General features: G+C 49.9%; 8 protein-coding genes across 8 annotated transcripts; 3 read left to right on the top strand and 5 right to left on the bottom strand.

Annotated features, from left to right (window-relative positions):
* Positions 1-196: 196 nt before the first annotated feature.
* Positions 197-2,871, bottom strand: LAESUDRAFT_311749 (NAD-dependent aldehyde dehydrogenase). Its single transcript, XM_040901954.1, has 18 exons — positions 2,602-2,871; positions 2,384-2,547; positions 2,140-2,332; positions 1,942-2,091; positions 1,868-1,892; positions 1,804-1,815; positions 1,684-1,751; positions 1,620-1,626; positions 1,478-1,566; positions 1,353-1,426; positions 1,098-1,301; positions 967-1,041; positions 861-916; positions 740-799; positions 649-687; positions 521-593; positions 419-461; positions 197-360 (listed from the first exon to the last, which is right to left on the bottom strand). The coding sequence occupies exons 1-18, from the start codon at positions 2,650-2,652 to the stop codon at positions 292-294; spliced, it is 1,452 nt and encodes a 483-aa protein (XP_040761891.1). The 5' UTR covers positions 2,653-2,871; the 3' UTR covers positions 197-291.
* Positions 2,872-3,346: 475 nt separating this feature from the next.
* Positions 3,347-4,190, bottom strand: LAESUDRAFT_311821 (uncharacterized protein). Its single transcript, XM_040901955.1, has 3 exons — positions 3,814-4,190; positions 3,684-3,757; positions 3,347-3,620 (listed from the first exon to the last, which is right to left on the bottom strand). The coding sequence occupies exons 1-2, from the start codon at positions 4,141-4,143 to the stop codon at positions 3,722-3,724; spliced, it is 366 nt and encodes a 121-aa protein (XP_040761890.1). The 5' UTR covers positions 4,144-4,190; the 3' UTR covers positions 3,347-3,620; positions 3,684-3,721.
* A 507-nt stretch (positions 4,191-4,697) lies between these two features.
* Positions 4,698-6,992, top strand: LAESUDRAFT_715703 (uncharacterized protein; the record flags this gene model as incomplete). Its single annotated transcript, XM_040907177.1, has 16 exons — positions 4,698-4,765; positions 4,824-4,902; positions 5,132-5,193; positions 5,345-5,422; positions 5,477-5,502; positions 5,561-5,604; positions 5,750-5,761; positions 5,820-5,835; positions 5,904-5,932; positions 5,984-6,084; positions 6,139-6,198; positions 6,262-6,289; positions 6,341-6,401; positions 6,463-6,487; positions 6,513-6,537; positions 6,834-6,992. 16 exons carry the CDS (start codon positions 4,698-4,700, stop codon positions 6,990-6,992), a joined length of 873 nt encoding a protein of 290 aa, XP_040761889.1.
* Positions 6,993-8,053: 1,061 nt separating this feature from the next.
* On the bottom strand, positions 8,054-9,713 carry LAESUDRAFT_786045 (uncharacterized protein; the record flags this gene model as incomplete). The annotated part of the gene is made up of 7 exons (XM_040913883.1): positions 9,633-9,713; positions 9,461-9,574; positions 8,791-8,874; positions 8,534-8,576; positions 8,380-8,480; positions 8,235-8,315; positions 8,054-8,141 (listed from the first exon to the last, which is right to left on the bottom strand). Exons 1-7 carry the CDS (start codon positions 9,701-9,703, stop codon positions 8,054-8,056), a joined length of 582 nt encoding a protein of 193 aa, XP_040761888.1. The 5' UTR covers positions 9,704-9,713.
* A 1,537-nt stretch (positions 9,714-11,250) lies between these two features.
* LAESUDRAFT_737997 (uncharacterized protein) lies at positions 11,251-12,287 on the top strand (the record flags this gene model as incomplete). Its single annotated transcript, XM_040910836.1, has 5 exons — positions 11,251-11,349; positions 11,416-11,506; positions 11,597-11,800; positions 11,852-12,201; positions 12,231-12,287. 5 exons carry the CDS (start codon positions 11,251-11,253, stop codon positions 12,285-12,287), a joined length of 801 nt encoding a protein of 266 aa, XP_040761887.1.
* A 704-nt stretch (positions 12,288-12,991) lies between these two features.
* On the top strand, positions 12,992-14,893 carry LAESUDRAFT_728353 (cytochrome P450; the record flags this gene model as incomplete). The annotated part of the gene is made up of 9 exons (XM_040909422.1): positions 12,992-13,329; positions 13,384-13,504; positions 13,556-13,610; positions 13,664-13,730; positions 13,785-13,929; positions 14,002-14,038; positions 14,094-14,435; positions 14,497-14,685; positions 14,778-14,893. Coding segments are annotated over exons 1-9 (1,385 nt in total), but the record flags the coding sequence as incomplete, so codon positions are not given.
* A 1,348-nt stretch (positions 14,894-16,241) lies between these two features.
* On the bottom strand, positions 16,242-17,277 carry LAESUDRAFT_715700 (uncharacterized protein; the record flags this gene model as incomplete). Its single annotated transcript, XM_040907176.1, has 5 exons — positions 16,242-16,277; positions 16,319-16,432; positions 16,540-16,719; positions 16,818-16,963; positions 17,247-17,277. 5 exons carry the CDS (start codon positions 17,275-17,277, stop codon positions 16,242-16,244), a joined length of 507 nt encoding a protein of 168 aa, XP_040761885.1.
* Positions 17,278-17,681: 404 nt separating this feature from the next.
* Positions 17,682-17,901, bottom strand: LAESUDRAFT_728350 (uncharacterized protein). The gene has a single exon (XM_040909421.1). The coding sequence runs from the start codon at positions 17,872-17,874 to the stop codon at positions 17,716-17,718; it is 159 nt and encodes a 52-aa protein (XP_040761884.1). The 5' UTR covers positions 17,875-17,901; the 3' UTR covers positions 17,682-17,715.
* Between the last annotated feature and the right edge of the window lie 2,238 nt (positions 17,902-20,139).

Genomic DNA, 20,139 nt, shown 5'->3' with positions numbered 1-20,139 from the left:
CTCGATGTTGCGAGGCTGGGCACAGGAGCGCTGTAACGCACATTCTGAGTTCATGACGACCCAAATCACACCTCTAGAACGAATGCTGCACGCGACCTGCATAGACCGCACTCGCTACCGACAAACCAAATGAGACCTTGGCATATTGTCCTAGATGTGACCAGAAAGACTCCCCAGACCCCGCCTTGATTCTATGATCTTTTCGTTACGTAGTCCCTTACCAGAGTTGCATGTTCCCGTCTTTGTGTGGCGTCCGCATGCACGCGAGCCTGAAAATCGCCCATCGTTCGCCTATTTTTCACGAGGCAACGCAGGGAACTTGGGACGCAGCAGCCAGTTGAACCACGAAAGCGGGCCGGGCTACATATTGCGGAGTCAGCCATCATCGAAGGTCCTATAGTATACGAATGTGACTGACCTTGTACGGCGTGTACCGTGCAGACAGCACCGTCGAGTCGGTCCTGCGCAGCGCAGCCGCATGTCATCGCGAGAGCACACAACAATGAGGAGACCAACTGACCAATATGGATTGTCCACCGTGTTTCGTAGGTGTGTGAACGTGTCGAACGCATACTTACCCGTCGCGTAGCCCACTGTGAGACGTTGTCGTCAGCATTGTGCCAGTGTACGACGCAGCAATGCACTCACTACCGCTGGCGCCGATCCCTCCGAACGGCATGCCGTACGCTAGGCGGTGCTGCTCAGCTTGCGAATGCTCCACGTAGCGTCGGCAACTCACCCTGGCAGTGCATGATCACTTCATTTACGGAGGCCGTGCCGCTACGGGTGTTGTCGAGAACTGGGAAGGCCAAGAGCTCGTGGTCAGCACATGAACGTGATAAGACCTTCGGACAACACACCTTTCTTCTTCACGTTCGCATTATGCGTGAACACGTAGATCGCGAGAGGGTTCTCGCTGGGGAAATGATCGTTAATGCGCCGGAACATGTACCGAACCAGACGTACCGTGCATTGACGAACGCGATAGCCTCGTCGAGGTCCTTGACAGGAACGACGGCGAGGATCGGCCCAAACAGCTCTCTTCAATCACGGATATCAGCCAGCGAAACGCTCAAGTCAAAAGTGCGGGCACGCACTCGCTCATGAGTGAATCGTCGCCCTTTACATCCTTCACAAGCGTCGGTGCGATATACTTTTCCGCCATGTCGACCTCCCCACCAAACACGACTGTGCCCTTCGTAGCGTCCAGCAGACCCTTCAGGCGCACCATGTGGCGCTCGTTCACGATACGCGTCACCATCCCGGAGGTGCGCGGGTCAGTCGGGTGCAGCTCCTTGTATCTGGACATGCGCGTCAGCAGACGTGAGTCTATGGTCCTGCGGAGCACATACGCGTTCGTGAGCGCCTCGACGAAGATGTCCTGGAAGCTCTCTGGGACGAGGACGTAGTCTGGACACAAGCAAAGCTGGCACGTCGTGAGCCGCGCCTGTATGCGCGGTCGGAGCGGTGTGCTTACCTGGCCTCCATTCACCAGCTTGCCCCACATTATCCGCTTTGCCGAAACCTTTACGTCGCAGTTCGGATCGATAAAGCACGGGTTCTTTCCTAAAAGCAATTTTGGACCGGTGGCATGACAGGACTACGTGATATGGGCGCACCACCAAGCTACGAAGAAGAATGGTGAGCGATGTGCGGAGGATGGGACATCGCATGGTGACAGACCTCGAGCGTTACGGGTGTGAGGTGTCGAGCGGCTGCTGTCATCACAATCCGGGCAACACGGCCATTACCTGCCACAGTGCGAGTTCACGAGCGGTTCGGGAATGTAGCATGTGTTCGCACCTGTATACTGGACTGGACGAGATTGTAGCATCAGTCTAAAGTATAATTGATCTTAGCAACTTACTGTGATCGAACGGGAGCTCGAGGACCTGCTGTAACTGTCAATCGATAGACGGCGAGTGACTGAGTGATGCGCACCCGAGTAGTTTCCGGGACACCGCCGTTGACGATTCGAATCACGTCAGGGTCAAGATACTTGGACACAAGCTCGGCGAACAGGCTCGTCATTGTCGGGGTCAACTCCGATGGTTTGAGCATGACGGTGTTTCCAGCGGCGATCGCGGATGCCTGTACCGCTTGGTCAATTACATTCCAGAATTAGATAACAGCGCATACCAAAGGACAAAGGAGCAGATAGACGGGATAGTTGAACGGGCTGATGATCAGGACGGTCCCCTTCGGCTCCTTCCTAATCGTAGGCGACATGCCCCACCAGAACAGAGAAAACGGCGGCTTCTCCGGCGCTGTCCATTTCTCGACATTGTCAAATGCAATCTTGATTTCGATGAGCGTGCCGTTCAATTCAAGGCTGTATGGCGTCAATTGTTCCGATGCCGAGCACTAGGGTCGAGCGGCTCACCATTCGGCCTCTTCGCCACACCTTCCCAAGTCTGCAGCAAACGCATCCTTGAATCGTTGTATGTTGTCCTGGATGAGGTGGCCGAGCCGGAGAAGCTGTGCTTTGCGGAATGCGATCGATTTTGTCTTTCCGGAGCGGAATCCGCTGCGCAGACGTTCGTGGATCTGCGTGGTCAAAAATGATTACACGGTACGATGCATCGCATATATTGACCGTACCAGGGGGATATCCTCGATGGGAGTGAACTGCCCGAGAGCCTTGAAAGACATGCTAGAATGCGGCGGAAAATGCGTTCGTTGTCCGGGATGCGAATATCTTCTTATAGACAGGCCGACGGGAGGGTAGGAGAGTAGACTTTAGAGTGCCTGGAAGTCCTTTACGGAGGAAGCGTGTAGAGCGGCCGTTGACTGGTGAGGCTTAGTTTAAGAATCAAGCAGGACCACTGGAACGTGCACGCCGCATCCTACGCGATTGCCGAAGTGATGTTGTCGAGAAGGACCAGGTCAAATTCCCAAGTCTCAAGTTGCAAGCGTCATACTCCTTGTGCTTGAGACCCCTGAAACTGAACGCACTGGTGGCCGTGGCGCTCATCGCCCGCGCCATCGAGTGCAGTGATGGAGTCGATGTTGCATGCCTGTTATTGTACTGAGCAAATGTTCATGAATAATTTTTGGGTGAGGATTTTAGTCTCACCAAAGCATGTTATACTTTTGAAAAGTCGAGCTCGATGACGAGCGGACGTCGGAGGCTCTGAGCGGACGTCCTTGTCACTGCACATACTTCTGGGGTCTTGGCACGCCACCATGAAAAATGGATCTGTCAAGTAATCAGTGTCAACCGTTGCGACAGGTGCCATTCCAGAACGCCATTCATCGCACGCAAGGGTACAGTCACCCTGCTTTGGAGCCTCATCTGCACTCTATGGGCATCTTTCATCTTGTAGTCGCATAAAGTTACCTTATCGTTCCTGTACATAAGCCCTGGAGTCATCCTGTGCACTGGACGAGGAATTATTGTGGAGGAAGCCGCGCCGTTGCCGATCGCTCGGCTGACTGGCGCCTCTCGAGTCCTGACTCGCAACGCACAGGCCGCCGCATGGCCGCATGCCACAGCCCCATAACGCCGCGCTGCCGGGCATGCACTAAGCAGATGGAACTTCAAAATTTCAAGTGCCGTATTGATCGTCCCCTTGATCGTGGGTCCGAAGACGTCGGGACATCCGAAAGGAGTCGCCGCTCTGCCAAAAAGTCGATTAGCCGCTCACTCACGATGAACATGATCCTTATTCGAACCGAGATACCAAATATCTCATGTACTCATCATTTCTCCGTCCTCCGCCTATCTAGGTGGGCCAAAGTCCACTGCTTCGAAGACCTGCATGGCAGTTGCACTCAGTGTCACATCTATTTGGACCACATACTCGGTGATACTTCTCGTGATGGTTGCCGAGTCTGTCTTCCCGAATCTGCAGACGCAAGTCTCGGAATTTCATGCGTTGGAACATCAGTACGTGACCCCGGAAAGCCCATCTGTCGGTGCTTTTGGACGTGGCGTTCTCTCCGCTCTACCGCTATGGAAATAATGTCGCGCACATGTTCCTGTATCGTGCAAGCTTTTACTATGACGGAGCATTCTCTTGATACTGAGACAAGCCTAACCTCAATGCTTATTATGTAAACTGTATGCGCCATTCTGCCGCTGAGTAGTACATGTACGTACAACCTATGATCTCGACCTTCGATATGCCGCGATAACACCATGTGCTCTCGGCCACTCTCTCAATCAGAAGGCGTGTGCTGACAGATGTAGCCGTGAAGCAGATGGATGAGCGTTGATGAACAGCTATGTAAGATCCTTTGTACCGCATGGGTGTCAGTTCTTGACAGGTTCCTTGCACAGGAATGAACAGTTCGCTGCAAAGGCCTTTTGCTTGGTCTGCGAAACCTTGATCCGCCGGCTGAATACAAAGCGATCAACAACGTGGATGAGTGCTTTCTACGTGCAGCCTCTCCCTTATCTATATCGATGAGACCTTTGTTTTATGGACTGCCGGCGCTGTTCGCCAAGTGACTTGCGTATCAACGACCAGCACATCGAGCTTTCAATCGCTCCTGAGTGAGCCTGCCGTCAGTTCTTGATTGATATCTCGGAGATATTATTCCCATTTTGTGCGCACTTTAGGTTGACGGATATTACCCTGTCCTGAAATCATGGTGTATGCGGTTGTCAGCGTGATCAAACGCTCGTCCGCGATATAAATATGCAGCTCGTACTGTCATGAGCCGTCTGGCGTGCCATCCACGATATAGCGAAGATGGAAGCACGCCTTGAGCTCAACACCAGCCTCGGCTGCTACTTCATCGGCGTTCTGTTCGCAATTTTGTATGCATGCTAGTGTCTCCCAGGACCAGGATGACTCAAGGGCTGGCTAATCACACAGATTCAATGGAATAACTTGCGCCCAGGCTTTATACTATGTACGACACTATCCGGAGGACACGCTGCAGCTAAAAACACTGGTGAGCGGGGAACATTGCTTTCGATAAGCCGGTCGAATGGCGAGATAATAACAGACACACAGGTTGCAGTTCTATGGTGAGCACGAAGTCGTCTTGGCAAGAGCAGTAATCCATAGCTTGGGACCGCGAACAGGATCCTGGATACAGTCACAACGATCATAGACAGCCATGTCAGCGTGTCCCTGTCAGTGATCAATAAAGCTAAGAACTGATGCTCGTATTGTTATAGCTTGTCTGGGACTACCTAATCACAGGCCATGCCGATATAGCCTCAGTCACATCATTGCCACGGTGCGCTGCGTTACGTTTTTGTTCTTTTCTCAGTTTGACTTGCTCACGACCGGCCACCCTACGATACAGCATTGCCATTGTAGGTGATTTCTATCATTGCTATAACGGACTGGTTCACTGTCTGCTCAGGCAGAGTACATAATCGCGGTAGGTACATCGCGACATCCGAGTTCCACCCGTGCCCAATCGTCATGTTAAAACAGGGGTTTACGGTCCTCACTGTTCAGTGGTACGTCTCATCTTCTGTCTAAAGTGACAGCATCCTGAGCAACATTTCATGAAGCTACTACGTACACAATGTGTGGAAGTGTACGCTTCATGTTTGCACAAATGATCTCACCGTGTTCTGAATTCATGGGCTTTACAGTACTTCGCGAAAAATGGTTCAAAGTCCCAGCCATCGGTCTGATGGTCTGTAGAGTCCATTCGCCGCGTGCCTTTCGGAGGGAGATGGAAGCTAACAACGCGTGGTGCAGATTTTGTGTGCCATTATTTTGTTTGGTACGAATTAGCCTTAAATTCTGAGCAGGCTGCTCTACTCACCATGCTCGTGTAGCATGCACCTGCGGTACGTCCAATTGTGTCGTTTTAGTGCGCTACCATGATATCACTCAATCTCTGCTTAGAAAGCGCATATCTTGGGTGAGAGACTTGATTATCAGACAGGGAGAGCAGCTAAAACCCTTTTTCTCTCAGCGTGCACGTTCCAGCTATACCCATTGTGTTTGTTAAAATGAAGGTGTGCAATGCAATCCGAACCAGCTGCCATTTTCCGCGAACATCTTTGCAGGTCCCCGCGTCGCTGCAGACGCTATCGGCTTCCGTCACGGACGTACTCATTACGGTGTTCATGACGTGGGCTCTGAACAGAGAACCAGTGTCATTCGGACCGTACGTCTCCTTACGCGCAGCCTCCCCATCACGGTATCCCTGAAGCCTCTCTAGAACCGAGAGTCTCGTGCGCAAGCTCACTGTATATGCCATCAACTGCGGCATCCTTACTGTGTGAGTACCGTACTGCCTCGTGCTGAAAGTGAAATGATGCATCGGCGAGACCACCCCACACAGGATCGTGCAAATTCTGCAATTTATTATGGTATGCATGTCAAGCGGGCTGCAGTCATATGTCAACTGACGGCCTCGCAAGTACACTGCTTTCAACGCGTCCGTGTATTACTGGGCTGTGTTCCATTTCCCGGGAAACAAGAGTAAGCGGCCGGTACCGTGAATGGAGATGCTAACTCACGTGGGGTCTGATCACTTGCACAGTTTATGTCAACTCGATGCTGGCTCTGTACGTGATGATTATGTGCATGCAGCCTCGGACCGTATGCTGATATCGAGGTATGGTGTAGCCTAAATGCCCGCCACTACTTGAAACGTGGAGGAAACACGTATCTCCTCACCAGCCGACCAGGCGAAGGGATCCCTCTTAGAGAGCTGAATACATCAAGGCTCCGGGAGTCTTTATCGTCTTCATCCCGGCCGAACTCACGTTTCGATCGTTGAAATCCGAACGAAACCTACGCTGAAGTAACTGTTTTGTCCAAATCGTACGAGCTTGATCAGTCCGTAGCCATGCACACTGTAGTCATCTAGGCCCCAGTGACATTGTTAATGATACATCTTGCTGTCCATAGGCTAGGGCGAACAGTTCTCCCTGTCGATATGAGCCTTTAATGGGGTCTCCATGGGATACTGGAGTCAGTTATGTAAGAGTGGACATTAGCGCGGCTGCGCCTAGTTGGAGAATCTACCAGCTCAAAGCTGAGCATGGTGGAGAGTTTCTCTATTATTAAGTTTTTTCGCCTCCTATGAGAAATGCAGTAATGACTTTTCCCGAACTATGGTACCTGGCTCACTGAGTTTGAGTCAGGCTCAGGCACATATCGGGGCTAGGGAGTCGTACTCAGGCTCGTAACTCCTCGCTCTTGCTAGCCTATGGACCTATGTAGGGCCTATGTAGCCTCATGATGTTTGCCTGTCACGATTTCAAGCTTCAGGGCCTCAAGGCCTCATGTATGATTGCGGTGGCTAGCACGTTCCAGACAATATCTGCAAAACGTCACAGGGATAACATACAGCAGATATCATATTCCCGAAACCATACCCCTTGCAGACGGTCTCCTAAAAGCATAACATACATGATAGCCCTTGAATCAAAACATGCAAATCAGATAGAACAGCCGATATTCCGAGTCATAAGTACGCCGAACATTGAGTCGAGGCATGCACGATATCCTGAATGCGACATACACAACTCCCTCATTTCGTGAGCCTGTCGCCCAGTTTGTTGTACATAAGACCTTCTCACCATACGTAGTTTATACGCTTTTGATGCCGGTTCAAAAGCACGAGCGTCATTAATGTTCGTCAACGATGGAGCGACTCTTCATCCACTGCCCGACCGGGAAAATTTGTCCTATCAGTCGCTGCAGGAGGACCGCTGACACCACCAGATACGCCACTGTCCTGGACTGTTTCAGATGAGAGAAAGATGACGGTCTTCGGGGAAGCTTCCGAACGCTTGGCACGGCTGGCACGCAGGGAGTCGGCCTGAATTCGTTTGTCACAACAAATGCAGGACACACCGTGACAATAGTCTCTTTGGAGACCCATCTTCTGAGCTGTCCAGCATATTCATCGGGATGTTCTCCACATACAAACCGGTCGAAAGGTACGATCTGCCATTGGAACGCAGGTAGTGATGCGCGTTGAGTCTGCCGTCCGGGTCTATGGTCAGGAGACATCGTCAGAATGGATGGCAATGTCAGGCTCACATAGCGATTGCCGAGTTGACGTAGACTATATATGACCCTATCTCAGTATTGACACTAGGAGAGGGGGATCTGCTGTATAATCACGTACGTTTACTACCCGGGTAGTGGAACGGTGCCCAGTAATAGACATCAACGCTGCAGGATACATACTGGAAGGGAGCGCATGAACTAACCCCCGAAAGGCACTGATGTGAAACTCACTGTGATAAAGTGCAGAAATTGGACGAGCCTAATGGCATGGTGGTCAGATAGGTAGAGAACATGGCGTAGGTCTCAACGTACGCGGTCACGATGCCGCGGTTCACTGCATACAACATGAGTCTATTGATCAACATGTTGGTACTGCAAACCAATCGCAATGATGTAGGGATAAGCATTAGGGCGCTCAGGATGCGTTGAAACCCACTGCTCGAAACCCGTCTTTTCGCCATTCAAGGTCCAGATCAATGTGACAGTGATGTAGATGTCTGTGATTAATGCGAATGCAGGTTGCACTGTACCCGGGATCTATTTCAAAATCAGTGGAGTATTTCAACAAGACAATGGCTACCCTTGCGGACCTTCGTATGAGTGAAAACGTCCGGGAGCTTAGGGATCTGGATTCTGGGGCACAATCAGCGATAGCTTATCACTATCAGACTCCAATCTTACTCACGCGAAGCGCACATTCCCTGGGTGTGACGCGGATTAGCTGCATGGAGAGTCATGAACATCGTACGTACACATTCCACATGCTGTGGAATGCCAGTGTCAGCATGAATGTCATTGAGACTGGCGTCTTGACTTACCGCAAGATACGACAGCCGTGAGGACCTACAGAACTGTCAGTTTGACACGATGCGCAGATGACAAGAGGCTACAGACCATTACGATTGTCATGGGGAGATTGTACCATTTCTTTCTCAGCACTGCACAGATTTTATGAAGCAGAATGAGGCGTGATGTACGAGGACTCACATCCTCAGCTTTGATGCATGTAGTAGCTATGCATAAAGAGTTAGAGCAACTCATAAAAGCCGAATACCACAATCGCACCATTGAACTACCAGAATGGTTATGGCCTATCACGTCATGGATTTGTTTTTAAAAAGCCATGGAACAAACTGCATCGCTACTTGCCGCAAATACAAACTCAATCTGTAGGCGTGAGTTAGCATTGTAATTGCATGAATTGTTTGATTGCAGACCTCGCAGGAGCTATATTGAGTCTGTTAGATGCAATAAGCAGTTTATATCGAAAAGTACGAACAGTGCAAGTGAAGTAAGGCTGAGGACATTGCCATGTCCTTGAATCAAGTAGTGCCAAATAATCTGCGGGTAACGTTGAGCACATTGCGGTCAGTTTATCTGCTCATTTACTTGGCTATTCGTGATGGTAGTTGCTGTGTCGAACAGCCTACCGACGGCATGAGATGCAGAAGAACGTTTGCTCCCGCAGCACACCAGACATACCATAACAGAGCAACCTAATAATAAATGGCAATGACTTAGGAGCCTGTCGCGGCAAGTGATAGTTACGTACTAGTAATCGGATCCTCCGACTATCGATGGGGTACTCCCAAATATAGTACAGAACTTGAGCGCAGGTCAATCCATAGAGTCTGAAGATGTTCAATGGTTATAACGAGATGCACCATAAGATGATAGACTGGTGCCTACATGATGGAAAGCAGGATGCCAATGAAAAAGCAGCCCATGGAGCTATTCAGATGTAGATTCAGTCCTGTCATGTTGGCAAGCAAAGGTGGTGTGCGGGCAATTGCACCGGAATGTTCGCCCTTTTAAGAATGTAAAGATATCATTGCTTAGCTGATGGGCATTTGGTGGAAGCTGTGCAAGACTCGAGATATCCATATGAACGCACCTCGTGGCTTCTTGTCATGATTGGACTGAGGCGAAATGTTGCAACAGGACTACCGAACGTAGAATTGGGAAAATAGATTCTGTAACTGTGACGAGAAGTATCACCGAGTATGTGGTCCAAATAGATGCGACACTGAGTGCAACTGCCATCCAGATCTTCGAAATAGTGGGGCTTGGCCCACCTAGGTAGGCGGAGGACGGAGAAATGATGAGTATGTGAAATATTTGATGTTCTTGATCATGTTCATCTGTATGAGCCCCTGAAGTGAGCGAATCTTCAATTTGGCAGAGCGGAGATCCCTTCCAAATGCTCCGGATGTCCCGACGCCTTCGGATCCATGAGTGGACGGTTGGAAGTTGACGTTGAAATTTGAAATTTTGTAAAGCGAGGAAGAGCGTGGCTTAGTGGAGCATGAGAGTCCTGATGCCTGGCGGGCGCTCCTTCTCGTGAAGCGTTATGGGGCTGTGAGCTGTGCCCTGACATTCTAATTAGACGTGTAAGGATCAGGTCCAGTTCCCAAATATCAAGTCGCGAGTCGCAAGTCGCAAGTATTTCGCCTCGGGATCCAAGAGGCGCCAGTCAACCAAGCGATCGGCAACGGCCCGGCTTCCTCTACAATGATCGTTTTCCCTTGTCCACTTATAGAGTGTAGATCCGACTCCACAGTTCAGGAAAACTCAAATCCGGCTTATGATTCTTTTATTTGCTTGCTGTCGCCAAAAAAAGACAGTAAGTCCGAGAGGACCTCCTTGTTTTGGACTTTTCTCCAGACTGGAAGGTTCTTATCGTGCGTTCATTGCCTTGTACAAGCCAAAACCAGCGAGAACAAGTCAAAAAGATGTTCTCGAGCCACAAGGCGATTTGAGCTTTCCTGATGCGGCAGGGTGACCTGTATCCTTGCCAATGTGTGCGATGAGTGGTGCTCTGGAATGACACCTGTCGCAATGGTTGACACTGATTAATGGTACTGTTGTCGAACTTGACGGATCGATTTTTCATGGTGGCGTATCAAGACCCCAGAAGTATGTACAATGACAAGGAGGTCCGCTGGTCATCGAGCTCGACTTTTCAAAGTATGACATGCCTTGGGGTGAGACTAAAATCATTCTCAACTTTGCTACTATTCATGGACATTTGCTCAGTACGAAATCAGGCATAAAATGCCGCCTCCGTCACTGCGCTCGATGGCGCGGGTGATGAGCGCTAGCGCGAGGGTCCCACTATTATATGGAATCAGTAATCAGCGCTCAGCTCTAGCCAGTGTGAAGTGCGGTCCAAGCAAGTACAGCCCATCGGCAACATTTTGAACACCGCTCATTTAGCCTGCATATCCTTCCATATGCATACTAGGCCCCAGACCCTCCCACCTACCTTCTGAAGACCTAGGCAAATCACAGGCCCCTGCATCCTAAAATGCCCCACATTGCTGCGTCGATGAAAACAGTCCTACATCACGCATATACAATATATCTCTTCACCAAGTCTGATTTGAAAACTATCTTCTTTCCCATCGTCAGTAATGTCTTTCTACTCCCGTTATAGCTTCAAGATTGCTCATGAGGAACATATATTATCAAGCTCTTATTCGCACTCGCGTCAGTACCGAATACCACACCTACACGCTTCATGCACGCCTCATTTTGGGTGTGGTTGCACCTGCTTCAATTCTGTGTTTCCAACCAGAGCCTCTCTCCTGACGAAGATCGCCTGAATAAGCCTTGGTGACCTATACCATCCGGGCATTTTTCGGTATCCCAAGCTAGAACACTTCGTTGGCTAATTCTCCCTGCCTGCCTTACTCTCTCCATGATACATGGCGTCTTTTCCATCGGCACAATATTTTCAATTTGTGTGATTCTACACAATGAATGTCTCCTAGACTCGCACTGGTTCACCCGCAATGTTCTCAATGCCCTAGCCTATGCTCTTTTTGATGCTGGTGCGACATATATTGCTTGCTCAGGTAAGTCATGACTTGCACTAATCAGTCAACAAGCTCATCAGGTTCTGTAAGATGATTCCGCTGCGTTCTCACCACGAGTCGTTTCAGCGCAATATATGAGCGTTCTAATTGTTCTGACGACCGTCCATGCGCAAGACTTTCGCGACGAGGCAGGGGACAGATTGCAGAAACGCTACACCATACCTGTCGTGATGCCACATATTGGCCGTGTCTCAATGCTACTTTTCCTGGTAGCATGGTCATTTGTGCTATGCGCCATGTGCCGACTCTCTTGGTGCCAATTTGCAGTCATGTTGGCACTTGCTGTATTGACAGGAGGGCGGTTCTATCTCATTCACACCGCAAAGGCGGACCGGTTATCGTACACTATCTATAACATGCGTGGTCTTCTGAGTGACGGTGTTTATTCAGTCTGACTCGAGGTTGACAGATCTGGCTGGCGCTTGCTCGAATCGCACCCCTATATGGGTCACCGATATTCAGTTGAAAGTTCGATCGATAGACTTCCCTATGTGTATGAGTGGCAGCCAAGCTGGTCTGCACAAATGACCCAAGGTGGGCCGAATTATGCACCTGCTCTTTCTCTTCAGTTTCTGTTTAGCTGGATGTTTTCTGGAGTCATTCGCTCGTAAAAAATCATTTCAATGAAATAGATTATGGGTGTGAGGATCCAATGGTGACGGTCGCGCGGAAACCTTTTCTTTCTCATGAACGAATATCGTGGGAGCAGACTACTGCACTGTGGAAAGTAGGCTGCATTGAGTCGTTGCGGCAAGGCACTGATGAACCACATACAGTCACATCAATTTCTCGTTCTCCGTTCGATCCGCTGGTATTCTGGATTTCAAAGCCGTGTGATCGGAGTATCACGGAAGCAATGTCGCGATGGAATTTTCATATTCATTCCCGGGAATCAGTACGACAGTGATATCAAATGTTTTCTGATAATTGTCAGCACATCTTTTATCATGATGATCGCTATGCAGCTGGCCGCCAGATGCGTAGATTATCTAACAGATTAGACGCTCGCGCTTCAAAACTCTTTTCTCATTTTTGTCCAAAGACACCCCTCATAGAGCCACTAAGCCAGCGGCGATGATGATCACCCGCCTAGTGCCTGTCAAGATCCGTTCTCATTTCAATGGCATAAAAGCGCGCGAAATACTCAGAAGCAGGTACGCACGTCGCTGAGAGCTTTCCTGCGGTTGAACCCAGAATGTCCTTACTCATAACCACAGATACTACCACTGTAGCATCTCTGCTCTGCTTATTTTCCGTGCTGCTTCTTTCAATTGCGTATCCAAATAGGTATATCGGTACTTATCCACGTCCCGAGCTTCTCGGTCCTATCGGCTTTCCCATCGTTGGCAACTTGTTTCAAGTATATCCTTGGCGCACTCGGTTTCTGCTATGGCTTCAGAGAATGCACAGTGAATTTGGTCCACTTTGGACGTTTACGATGCCTCCATGGGGTCGCGGTGTCATTATCAATCGACCTGAATGGCTGGCACACGTGAAGCACCTTGAAGGTGCGAATGAGTTACGATTACACAGACTGTTCAGTTCACGACTTATTGCTATAATGGACATACAGAAATACAGCAGGGTGCCTGTGTCAATCACCATTTTTAGCGAGTTTCCCGGGAAGAATACCCCATTGGCTTCCGAAGGAGCAGAATGGCGACTGGCACAGAGAACTGTGTTGTACGTTGCGCTTATTTGTATTACGACGCAGAGCAATTGAACATTTTCAAGTCCCATTTTCACTCATAGGTCGTTCAGTGATCACGTTGCGATCGCAATGCATGAAGTGAGTGGAAGGAGACATGGGCGTGTTGGAATGGTGTATGACATCCACTTCAGATCATTCTCGTCACCAGAGCATTATTGCGGAGTGCGAGCATGGAATGTGTACCCATCGACTGGAATGGTAAGGCAAAATACTAACAATCGTGCGTTTGACACTTGTCCTCACCTAGTGCAGATCTAGCAGGGCATGTTGCAATTGCTATATCCTGCAAGTCTTCACTGAGCATCAACACCGGTTTGCTCACGGAGGATGTTGACTGCATGAAGAAGTCCAATGCAATTCGGGATGCGCTCAGTATCTTGAATCGCACATCCTCAAGGTGGGCTGCACGAAGTACATGCATTTCATTATATCAGCGATGATTCTGATTGCGTCTTGAACGCGGTTGCAGTCGCTTGCTCAACCCGTTTTGGATGATTACTGAGAAGGTAGTTCTCGCATTTCACTTCAACGTATGCGCTTATAAGGTCACCCTTAATGCAGTTCAATGGCATTGCCAACGAAGTCGACCATGCGCGTTCGACTGTCCGGGACTATGTAGCGAAAGTCGTTCATGATCGCCAGAGTGCTACAACGGACGTCAACTTCGATATACCTGCAGATTTTCTAGGACAACTTGCTCGAAAGCCAGATAATGACCCAATGCGCATGCGTGATATATTGGTGACACTGTTGTTTGCGGGACAAGATAAAATCCAGAATGCGCTTGGAAGGTCACTGCATGAACTACTCAAAACGCCTTGCTGGGTGGGTAGGATGAGGGAAGAGGCATTGCAAAATGCTCCTGAAGGTTCACGGATACTTTATTCTGATCTAATGGTGAGTCGGAATATATACTTCTGACTCCTTGATGTGGGTGATATGAGCTCGGCTCGGTCTTGTACAGCGATATCATGTCCATCTTGCTGTATTCTATGAGACAGTGCGTCTGTGGCCTGGTCTTTCAAATAACGCATGCGTAGCCCTCTGTGACGACATTCTCCCTGCTATTCCTGAGCACGGCCTGCCCGAAGTCAAGATAGAGAAGGGTGATCGCTTATTCTCGTCTGACTATATCATGATGCGCGACAAGGCTGTAAGTGTCATGATTTGCGTCATTGGGCAAGGAGAATACAATTGATAAAATAATAACCTGCTCGTCGTCGATTTACGACACTGGATTTGTAGATTTGGGGTGCTGATGCTGGCGTATTCAATCCTGGCCGTCATCTCAATGCGGACGGACAATTTGTCAAACCGGCAGCTTCTATATTCGTAGGTTTTGGAGCTGGACCTCGCCTTTGGTCAGCTTTTGTCATCGTCATCTTAAACGTTGTGCTGACGTCTGAATTTGTTATTCTGCCTGCACATACACAGCCCGGCTGCCCAGCTTGCTGCATATGAATTTGTGGCCTGTTGGGTAGGTATCATGCCATACTTCGACTTTTCTCGCATCCACAGCAATTTGAACGAGAATGACCATGGACCAACGATGGCGGATGCGTTTACAATGACTATGGAGGGACAATTCATGGTATCCGTACAGGAACGGGAGTAAATTGTGCCTCGCCAAGACATCACTAAATCGTACTTCATTAGTAGCCTATAATATCCTTTCGAGGGCCAAACCGTTGTCCGCTAGCACCACTTTTGATCATCAATCACTCAAAGTTACAATCGTGTCCTCCCTGCAGGCTCATTCACAAGGGAGGGTGGGGGATAAATCTTCGCTTCCGCCTTCTCGTTCCAAGTTCGTATATGTAGATGCTACAGTATGGATTCGTATCCGCGCCGACCTCGAAAGAGCCTGTCTGGAGCTGGTCGGTCCCATTCAATTAACAGATATGCGCAGCAGCACTACGATGTGCTTGGGTATTTCAACATACGTACAGCAACTGATCTGGTATATGGAAGAATTAACAGGCCCGCCTTACGAATATGAAACTTCAAACGCGTAAAATAAACACTTACGTCGCCTCATATCGACCTTCTGAAACATGATAACCTCATATATCACGCATGCGCCTCTCAATCGCATGGACGACCCATAATCGTGAAGCAAGGGGGAAAAAAGACTCGAGAAAAAGCGACGCTCAACTTCATGCATCTTGACGGGGCCTGAGGATCATAGGCATCTGTATAGTATTCTTCTCTGGCTCCCCTCGAACAAGTGGACGCCTCGCAACCGTGAACTGTGCTATGATCTCATCCGTGGACACTACAAGCTTGAACTTGAACGCACGAACGAGGGTGAACGTCAATACCTTGATCCTAATGATTCCAAAGACCGGGGATGGCAGTGTCATAAATGCATCCCCGATCAGGCGTTGTGAACGTCGAGCATGTTGACCTGCTCCTGGAATGTAAGTACTTATGATTAGAGTCGTTCACACATCAACACATACTGAATAGCCCTGGGCTCTGTACTTTAGTTCTTTGTAGTTTGTCGGATTGCGAGAGATCGTATAGACGCGCCTGTGGCGCAGAATAGCCGCCAATATGATCTCCATTTGTGGCAGCATTTTGGCACGAAATCCATTGCGCGTATACAACAAATAGAGGGAGCACATTTTTTGTGAGAACGATTTCCAGCTAAGTCGGGTAACTGTCCCACTCACTCTCGCTCTGCGCGCTGCCATGAACTCTACTTCGTCAAGCACCCTTAAAGCGCACTGTCTGTTCCGAACGCTAAAGCCACTCAATCTTTGACGAGAACCACATCGACTCACTACTTTTGCGGACAGGGTGCGGACGTCGTCACCAAAGATCGGCCATAGCAAACGGGCTGCTTGCACACTGAGAACTTCAACGTTCTGTATTCTGGGTCGACGCATACCACATCCCTGATCCAATGCTGTCTATGTGCAAGCTTGCTAGATGAACGGATCGGGCCGTCCAGCGACAGTTGAAGTCTCGCAAACTTGAATGGTCTTCCATTCACCCTTCACACCAGTGAGGTCCAGAAGCGAACAACTTGCAGGAGAACATTTGTTGGCTTTCGCCTGTAGCCTCTACACGTATGACTCTTCCTATTGTGGCCTGCTCGGTTGTTGAACTGGTCCTCGAAGGTAGATGGTTCATCATCGAAAGAGCCGTTGTATAGGTTGCTCACACGGAAGGGTCGTGAGGACTACGCACGGATGAGCAGCGGGTTGTCCGAATGGCGAGTCGTCTCTAGGTGCGGTGACATGAACTATCAGCTGCTCGTGCACGGAATGATTTACTTACTATGTAGTTCACTGTCAGTTGATGACCGTCATCGTGATGGAGAGCAAGCGAGACGTCTCGCAAGTCACCAGTTAATGATCGAGGACAAATGAAATCGAATTCCCCCCGGTTCGTGATCGATACCAGGACCGCGATGGCCATAGGATCTGGCGGCAGCACAGAGATTGCATTCCGAAATGTTCAAGCAAGCGAGGAGCGGCATGCGAATGCGACACTATAAAGCCGTACATGGTCAATATGCCAACGATCAGCAGCATCGTCGGGGAGATTCATCATTGCCGCTGCGCTGGCAGATGCAATTCATGTTCAATCTGCCTCCCAGTCGTCGACACTTTCATCAGCCAGTGATTGCTTAGATATTCTACTACGCTGCATTCATTGTCCTGCAAGTCATGAAGGCACACACAACGTAATGGGATCGCCACTCACCGTCGATTAAAGGGACCAATCCGGCTTCCATAACTGCCGATGCAGCGCCATTTCACGGACGCGTGCGAGAAGCGTCTCTTATGTTATCAGTAGCAGTCGAAGAAGAAATTGCCCATGGATGTGGCGAAAGACAAAGCAGGCCTGCAACGCTCATGCGCAGCACGAACACGTTGTTTTTACGCGCTAAGGCATCTAGAGCTGCTTAGCCACTTGCGATCACATTGCGTCCACTCGCAAGTTCCGGCTGGACGACAATAATCGGACATGTGAGTACATGCACTCTTCCATGCGAGACATGTAGTTGAATACAGTGTCTCCTAGACATTCTTCACGCAAAATCGTGCGGCTCTTGTGATTGCTCTCTGAACTCCCCTGCTGCCGGTATACTCGCACCCCCACCCCTTCATTCTCGCCGAAAACATATTCGCAATTTAGCTCGCCTGCAATGCTGCCCTGGGATCTGCGACCTCTAGGCAGCCTGCGTCTGTTTCTTCTTGATGGCACGCATGACGACCATCATGCCGAGAACGTGAAGCTTTGCCTCCTGACGCATCAGTGAAAGATACCAATCCTCGCATGGTTTGGTCTGCTGCATCCTGTACTTCTTCAGGCATGCGAGCTGCTTCATCTTGGTCAGCTCTAGCCTTTTCTGTATAGTCACCGGCCGACACTTCGTTCCTGATACCGTCACAGCTTGGCCAGCAGCGGCCTGGCTCGAGTCGTCTGTGGCCGTGTCTTCCATGACATCCATGACATCCAAATTATCGTGCATCGGTCCCTCGGGTCCCTGTAGATATCACATCCCTTCTTTGTCAGCCCTATTAATCTTCACTTCTGCAGTTGCAAACCCGCACCTCATCTTCCCTGGCCTCTTCCTGTGTAGGCTGTACTGCAGCACCCCGACGATTGCACTCATCAGCCAACTCGTTCCAAACCGCTGCCCTAAATTCCTGCCATGCCCGAGCCTTGTCGACGTAAATAGGCATATTGTCCACTGCTCTCCACTGAGGGCGACATTTCAGCTTCATGCCTGGCTTTTTCGCTGCGACGCTTTTCTTCGCCTTGATGAGTTTCGACGTGTTCATCGTGTCGGGCTTCTTGGCGACCGGCTGTTCGGTAGACGTACTCGATGAAGCCCAGTATGCGAAGAGTTCCCTGTAAAACTGCAACCCTGCCGGAAATAGTTCACGTGGAGCAGCCATATTTCCGCTTTCCGCCTGCTCAATCTCTTCACCTTGCTGCAGGGGAGGGGCTTCGAGGTACGAGGCAATGGTCATCACCGAGAAGGCTGGGCGCTCGATATCTGTGCTGGACGCCTCAGCCGCATTGTCGACATCTGTAGGGTCTGTCTCGCTACCGAATGGACGGGAATGCTCCGATGCCAGCACCGCTTGCTCAGCGACGATGAAGTCCACGTACTTCGTCCTCCTGTCGATGTGTTCATGCGTGTAGGAGACACCGGACAACAGGGATGTCGTAGTAATAGGAAGAGAGGTGTCATCCGTGATGATGCTGGAATCGTCTTCTGTTCCTGCCTTTGCTGCAGAGCTTTCATGGCCAGTGTTGCTAATGAGAGAGGCCTTGTCCTGATGGATCACGTCAGTGCCCTCATCATAATGTCTATCATGCGTGTTTGCCACTCACCGTTGCTTTTGCGCGCTCGTCTCCTACCAGCAAGCCCTGTTCGGCTTCGCTGTGTCCGTGCCGTCCCTCGGAGACCCAGCCCTCAATGTACATGAGCGAGCTCGCAATCAAATTCCTGTAAGATTTCTCCTCTATGGCTTTCAGGCGTGTGTGAGAGTAGTCACTGTAATTCTGCGTCGAAAGTAAGCATTGCATGCTATGATCAGCAGTTTCTTCCTCAACGTACGATATGCTGAGAATCGGCCAGTGAATACATCCATGCAATCTCGTCCGATCCATTTATACCATCCTGGCAGGTGTCAGGAATGAGGACGTCTGATTAGTGCAATAGCGACGAGTGCGTGTCGTACATGGTGCGCCCACATATGAATACGGAAACGGATGACTAACGACTTACAAATTCGCTGCTCTTCTCTACGACCGTGTTTATGTGGTCTTACAGGATAGCGAAATTTATCCCGATGAACAGACAGCCATATGTGTTGTTGAGGTGCAGATTGGGACCGGTCATGTCTGCCCGAAGTCGACGTCGCAGAGTATTGATTAAAAGCGTCCCGTCCAGCGCTAAGTTCCTGGCTTAAATACAATGCGATGGCAGCGATGGGCCCTGTAAGCGTTGATGATATAAAATTTCGTTGTTGCAGCGGGTCAGCATACCGTACTTGACCTCCACACATACAAGCATATGCTTTGATGTGCTTTGATTGTTTCATCAATGTCAGAATAAATGGAGATAGCGTCGTCTACCGTAGACTGCAGGATTTAGATTTCAACACCAGGCACTTGCTCCCCAGCTGTTGCAGACTCTCAGGAGCGCGGGAGTGGGATGCACACAGGGTTTGACACATGCGTTCTGGTAGAGTCTAGATAGTCACTTTTCGCATCGACGAATCCATTATGTTCGGACAGAGAAACCTAAACGGTAAAGTGAGGTCTGACCGTGAGACGAGCTCAACAGACATGCTCAACTGGGAGAACGACGTGATGTATACACTGCGAATACTGAGCATTGCTGAGACTCGGAACTCAAGAGGTGGTCGTGACCGTCGACGGACGAGCAGAAACACACACCAGTGCCTGAGGCCCGAGACGTGGGGTACTCACTCGGACCATCAATGCAGCGACGACACGGTAAAAATGCGGAAGCAAGCTCCCATTTGTCGATATTCCATTGATGGCTCTGGTCTGATCATCACGGATGTCTGACAGGGCTGATGGGCTCGCCGGAGCAGAAAGATTGTACGCCAGG

Source organism: Laetiporus sulphureus (assembly GCF_001632365.1).
Source record: "Laetiporus sulphureus 93-53 unplaced genomic scaffold LAESUscaffold_34, whole genome shotgun sequence".
NCBI lineage: Eukaryota > Fungi > Basidiomycota > Agaricomycetes > Polyporales > Laetiporaceae > Laetiporus > Laetiporus sulphureus.
The sequence above is the reverse complement of the archived record's forward strand: the minus strand, read 5'-3'. Positions and strand labels throughout refer to the sequence as shown.

What these genes read in the sequence shown, in the direction of transcription:
- LAESUDRAFT_311749 (XM_040901954.1), bottom strand. Translation starts at nt 2,652, where the DNA reads ATGTCTTTCAAGGCTCTCGGGCAGTTCACTCCCATCGAGGATATCCCC. An exon ending in GTCGAGGCGCTCACGAACGC is followed by an intron (nt 1,302 to 1,352) that starts GTATGTGCTCCG and finishes GCGCATGTCCAG; the next exon opens with ATACAAGGAGCTGCACCCGA. An exon ending in TGCGAACGTGAAGAAGAAAG is followed by an intron (nt 800 to 860) that starts GTGTGTTGTCCG and finishes TGGCCTTCCCAG; the next exon opens with TTCTCGACAACACCCGTAGC.
- LAESUDRAFT_311821 (XM_040901955.1), bottom strand. Translation starts at nt 4,143, where the DNA reads ATGGTGTTATCGCGGCATATCGAAGGTCGAGATCATAGGTTGTACGTA. An exon ending in CTCGGCAACCATCACGAGAA is followed by an intron (nt 3,758 to 3,813) that starts GTATCACCGAGT and finishes ACTGCCATGCAG; the next exon opens with GTCTTCGAAGCAGTGGACTT.
- LAESUDRAFT_728350 (XM_040909421.1), bottom strand. Translation starts at nt 17,874, where the DNA reads ATGAAGCAGCTCGCATGCCTGAAGAAGTACAGGATGCAGCAGACCAAA.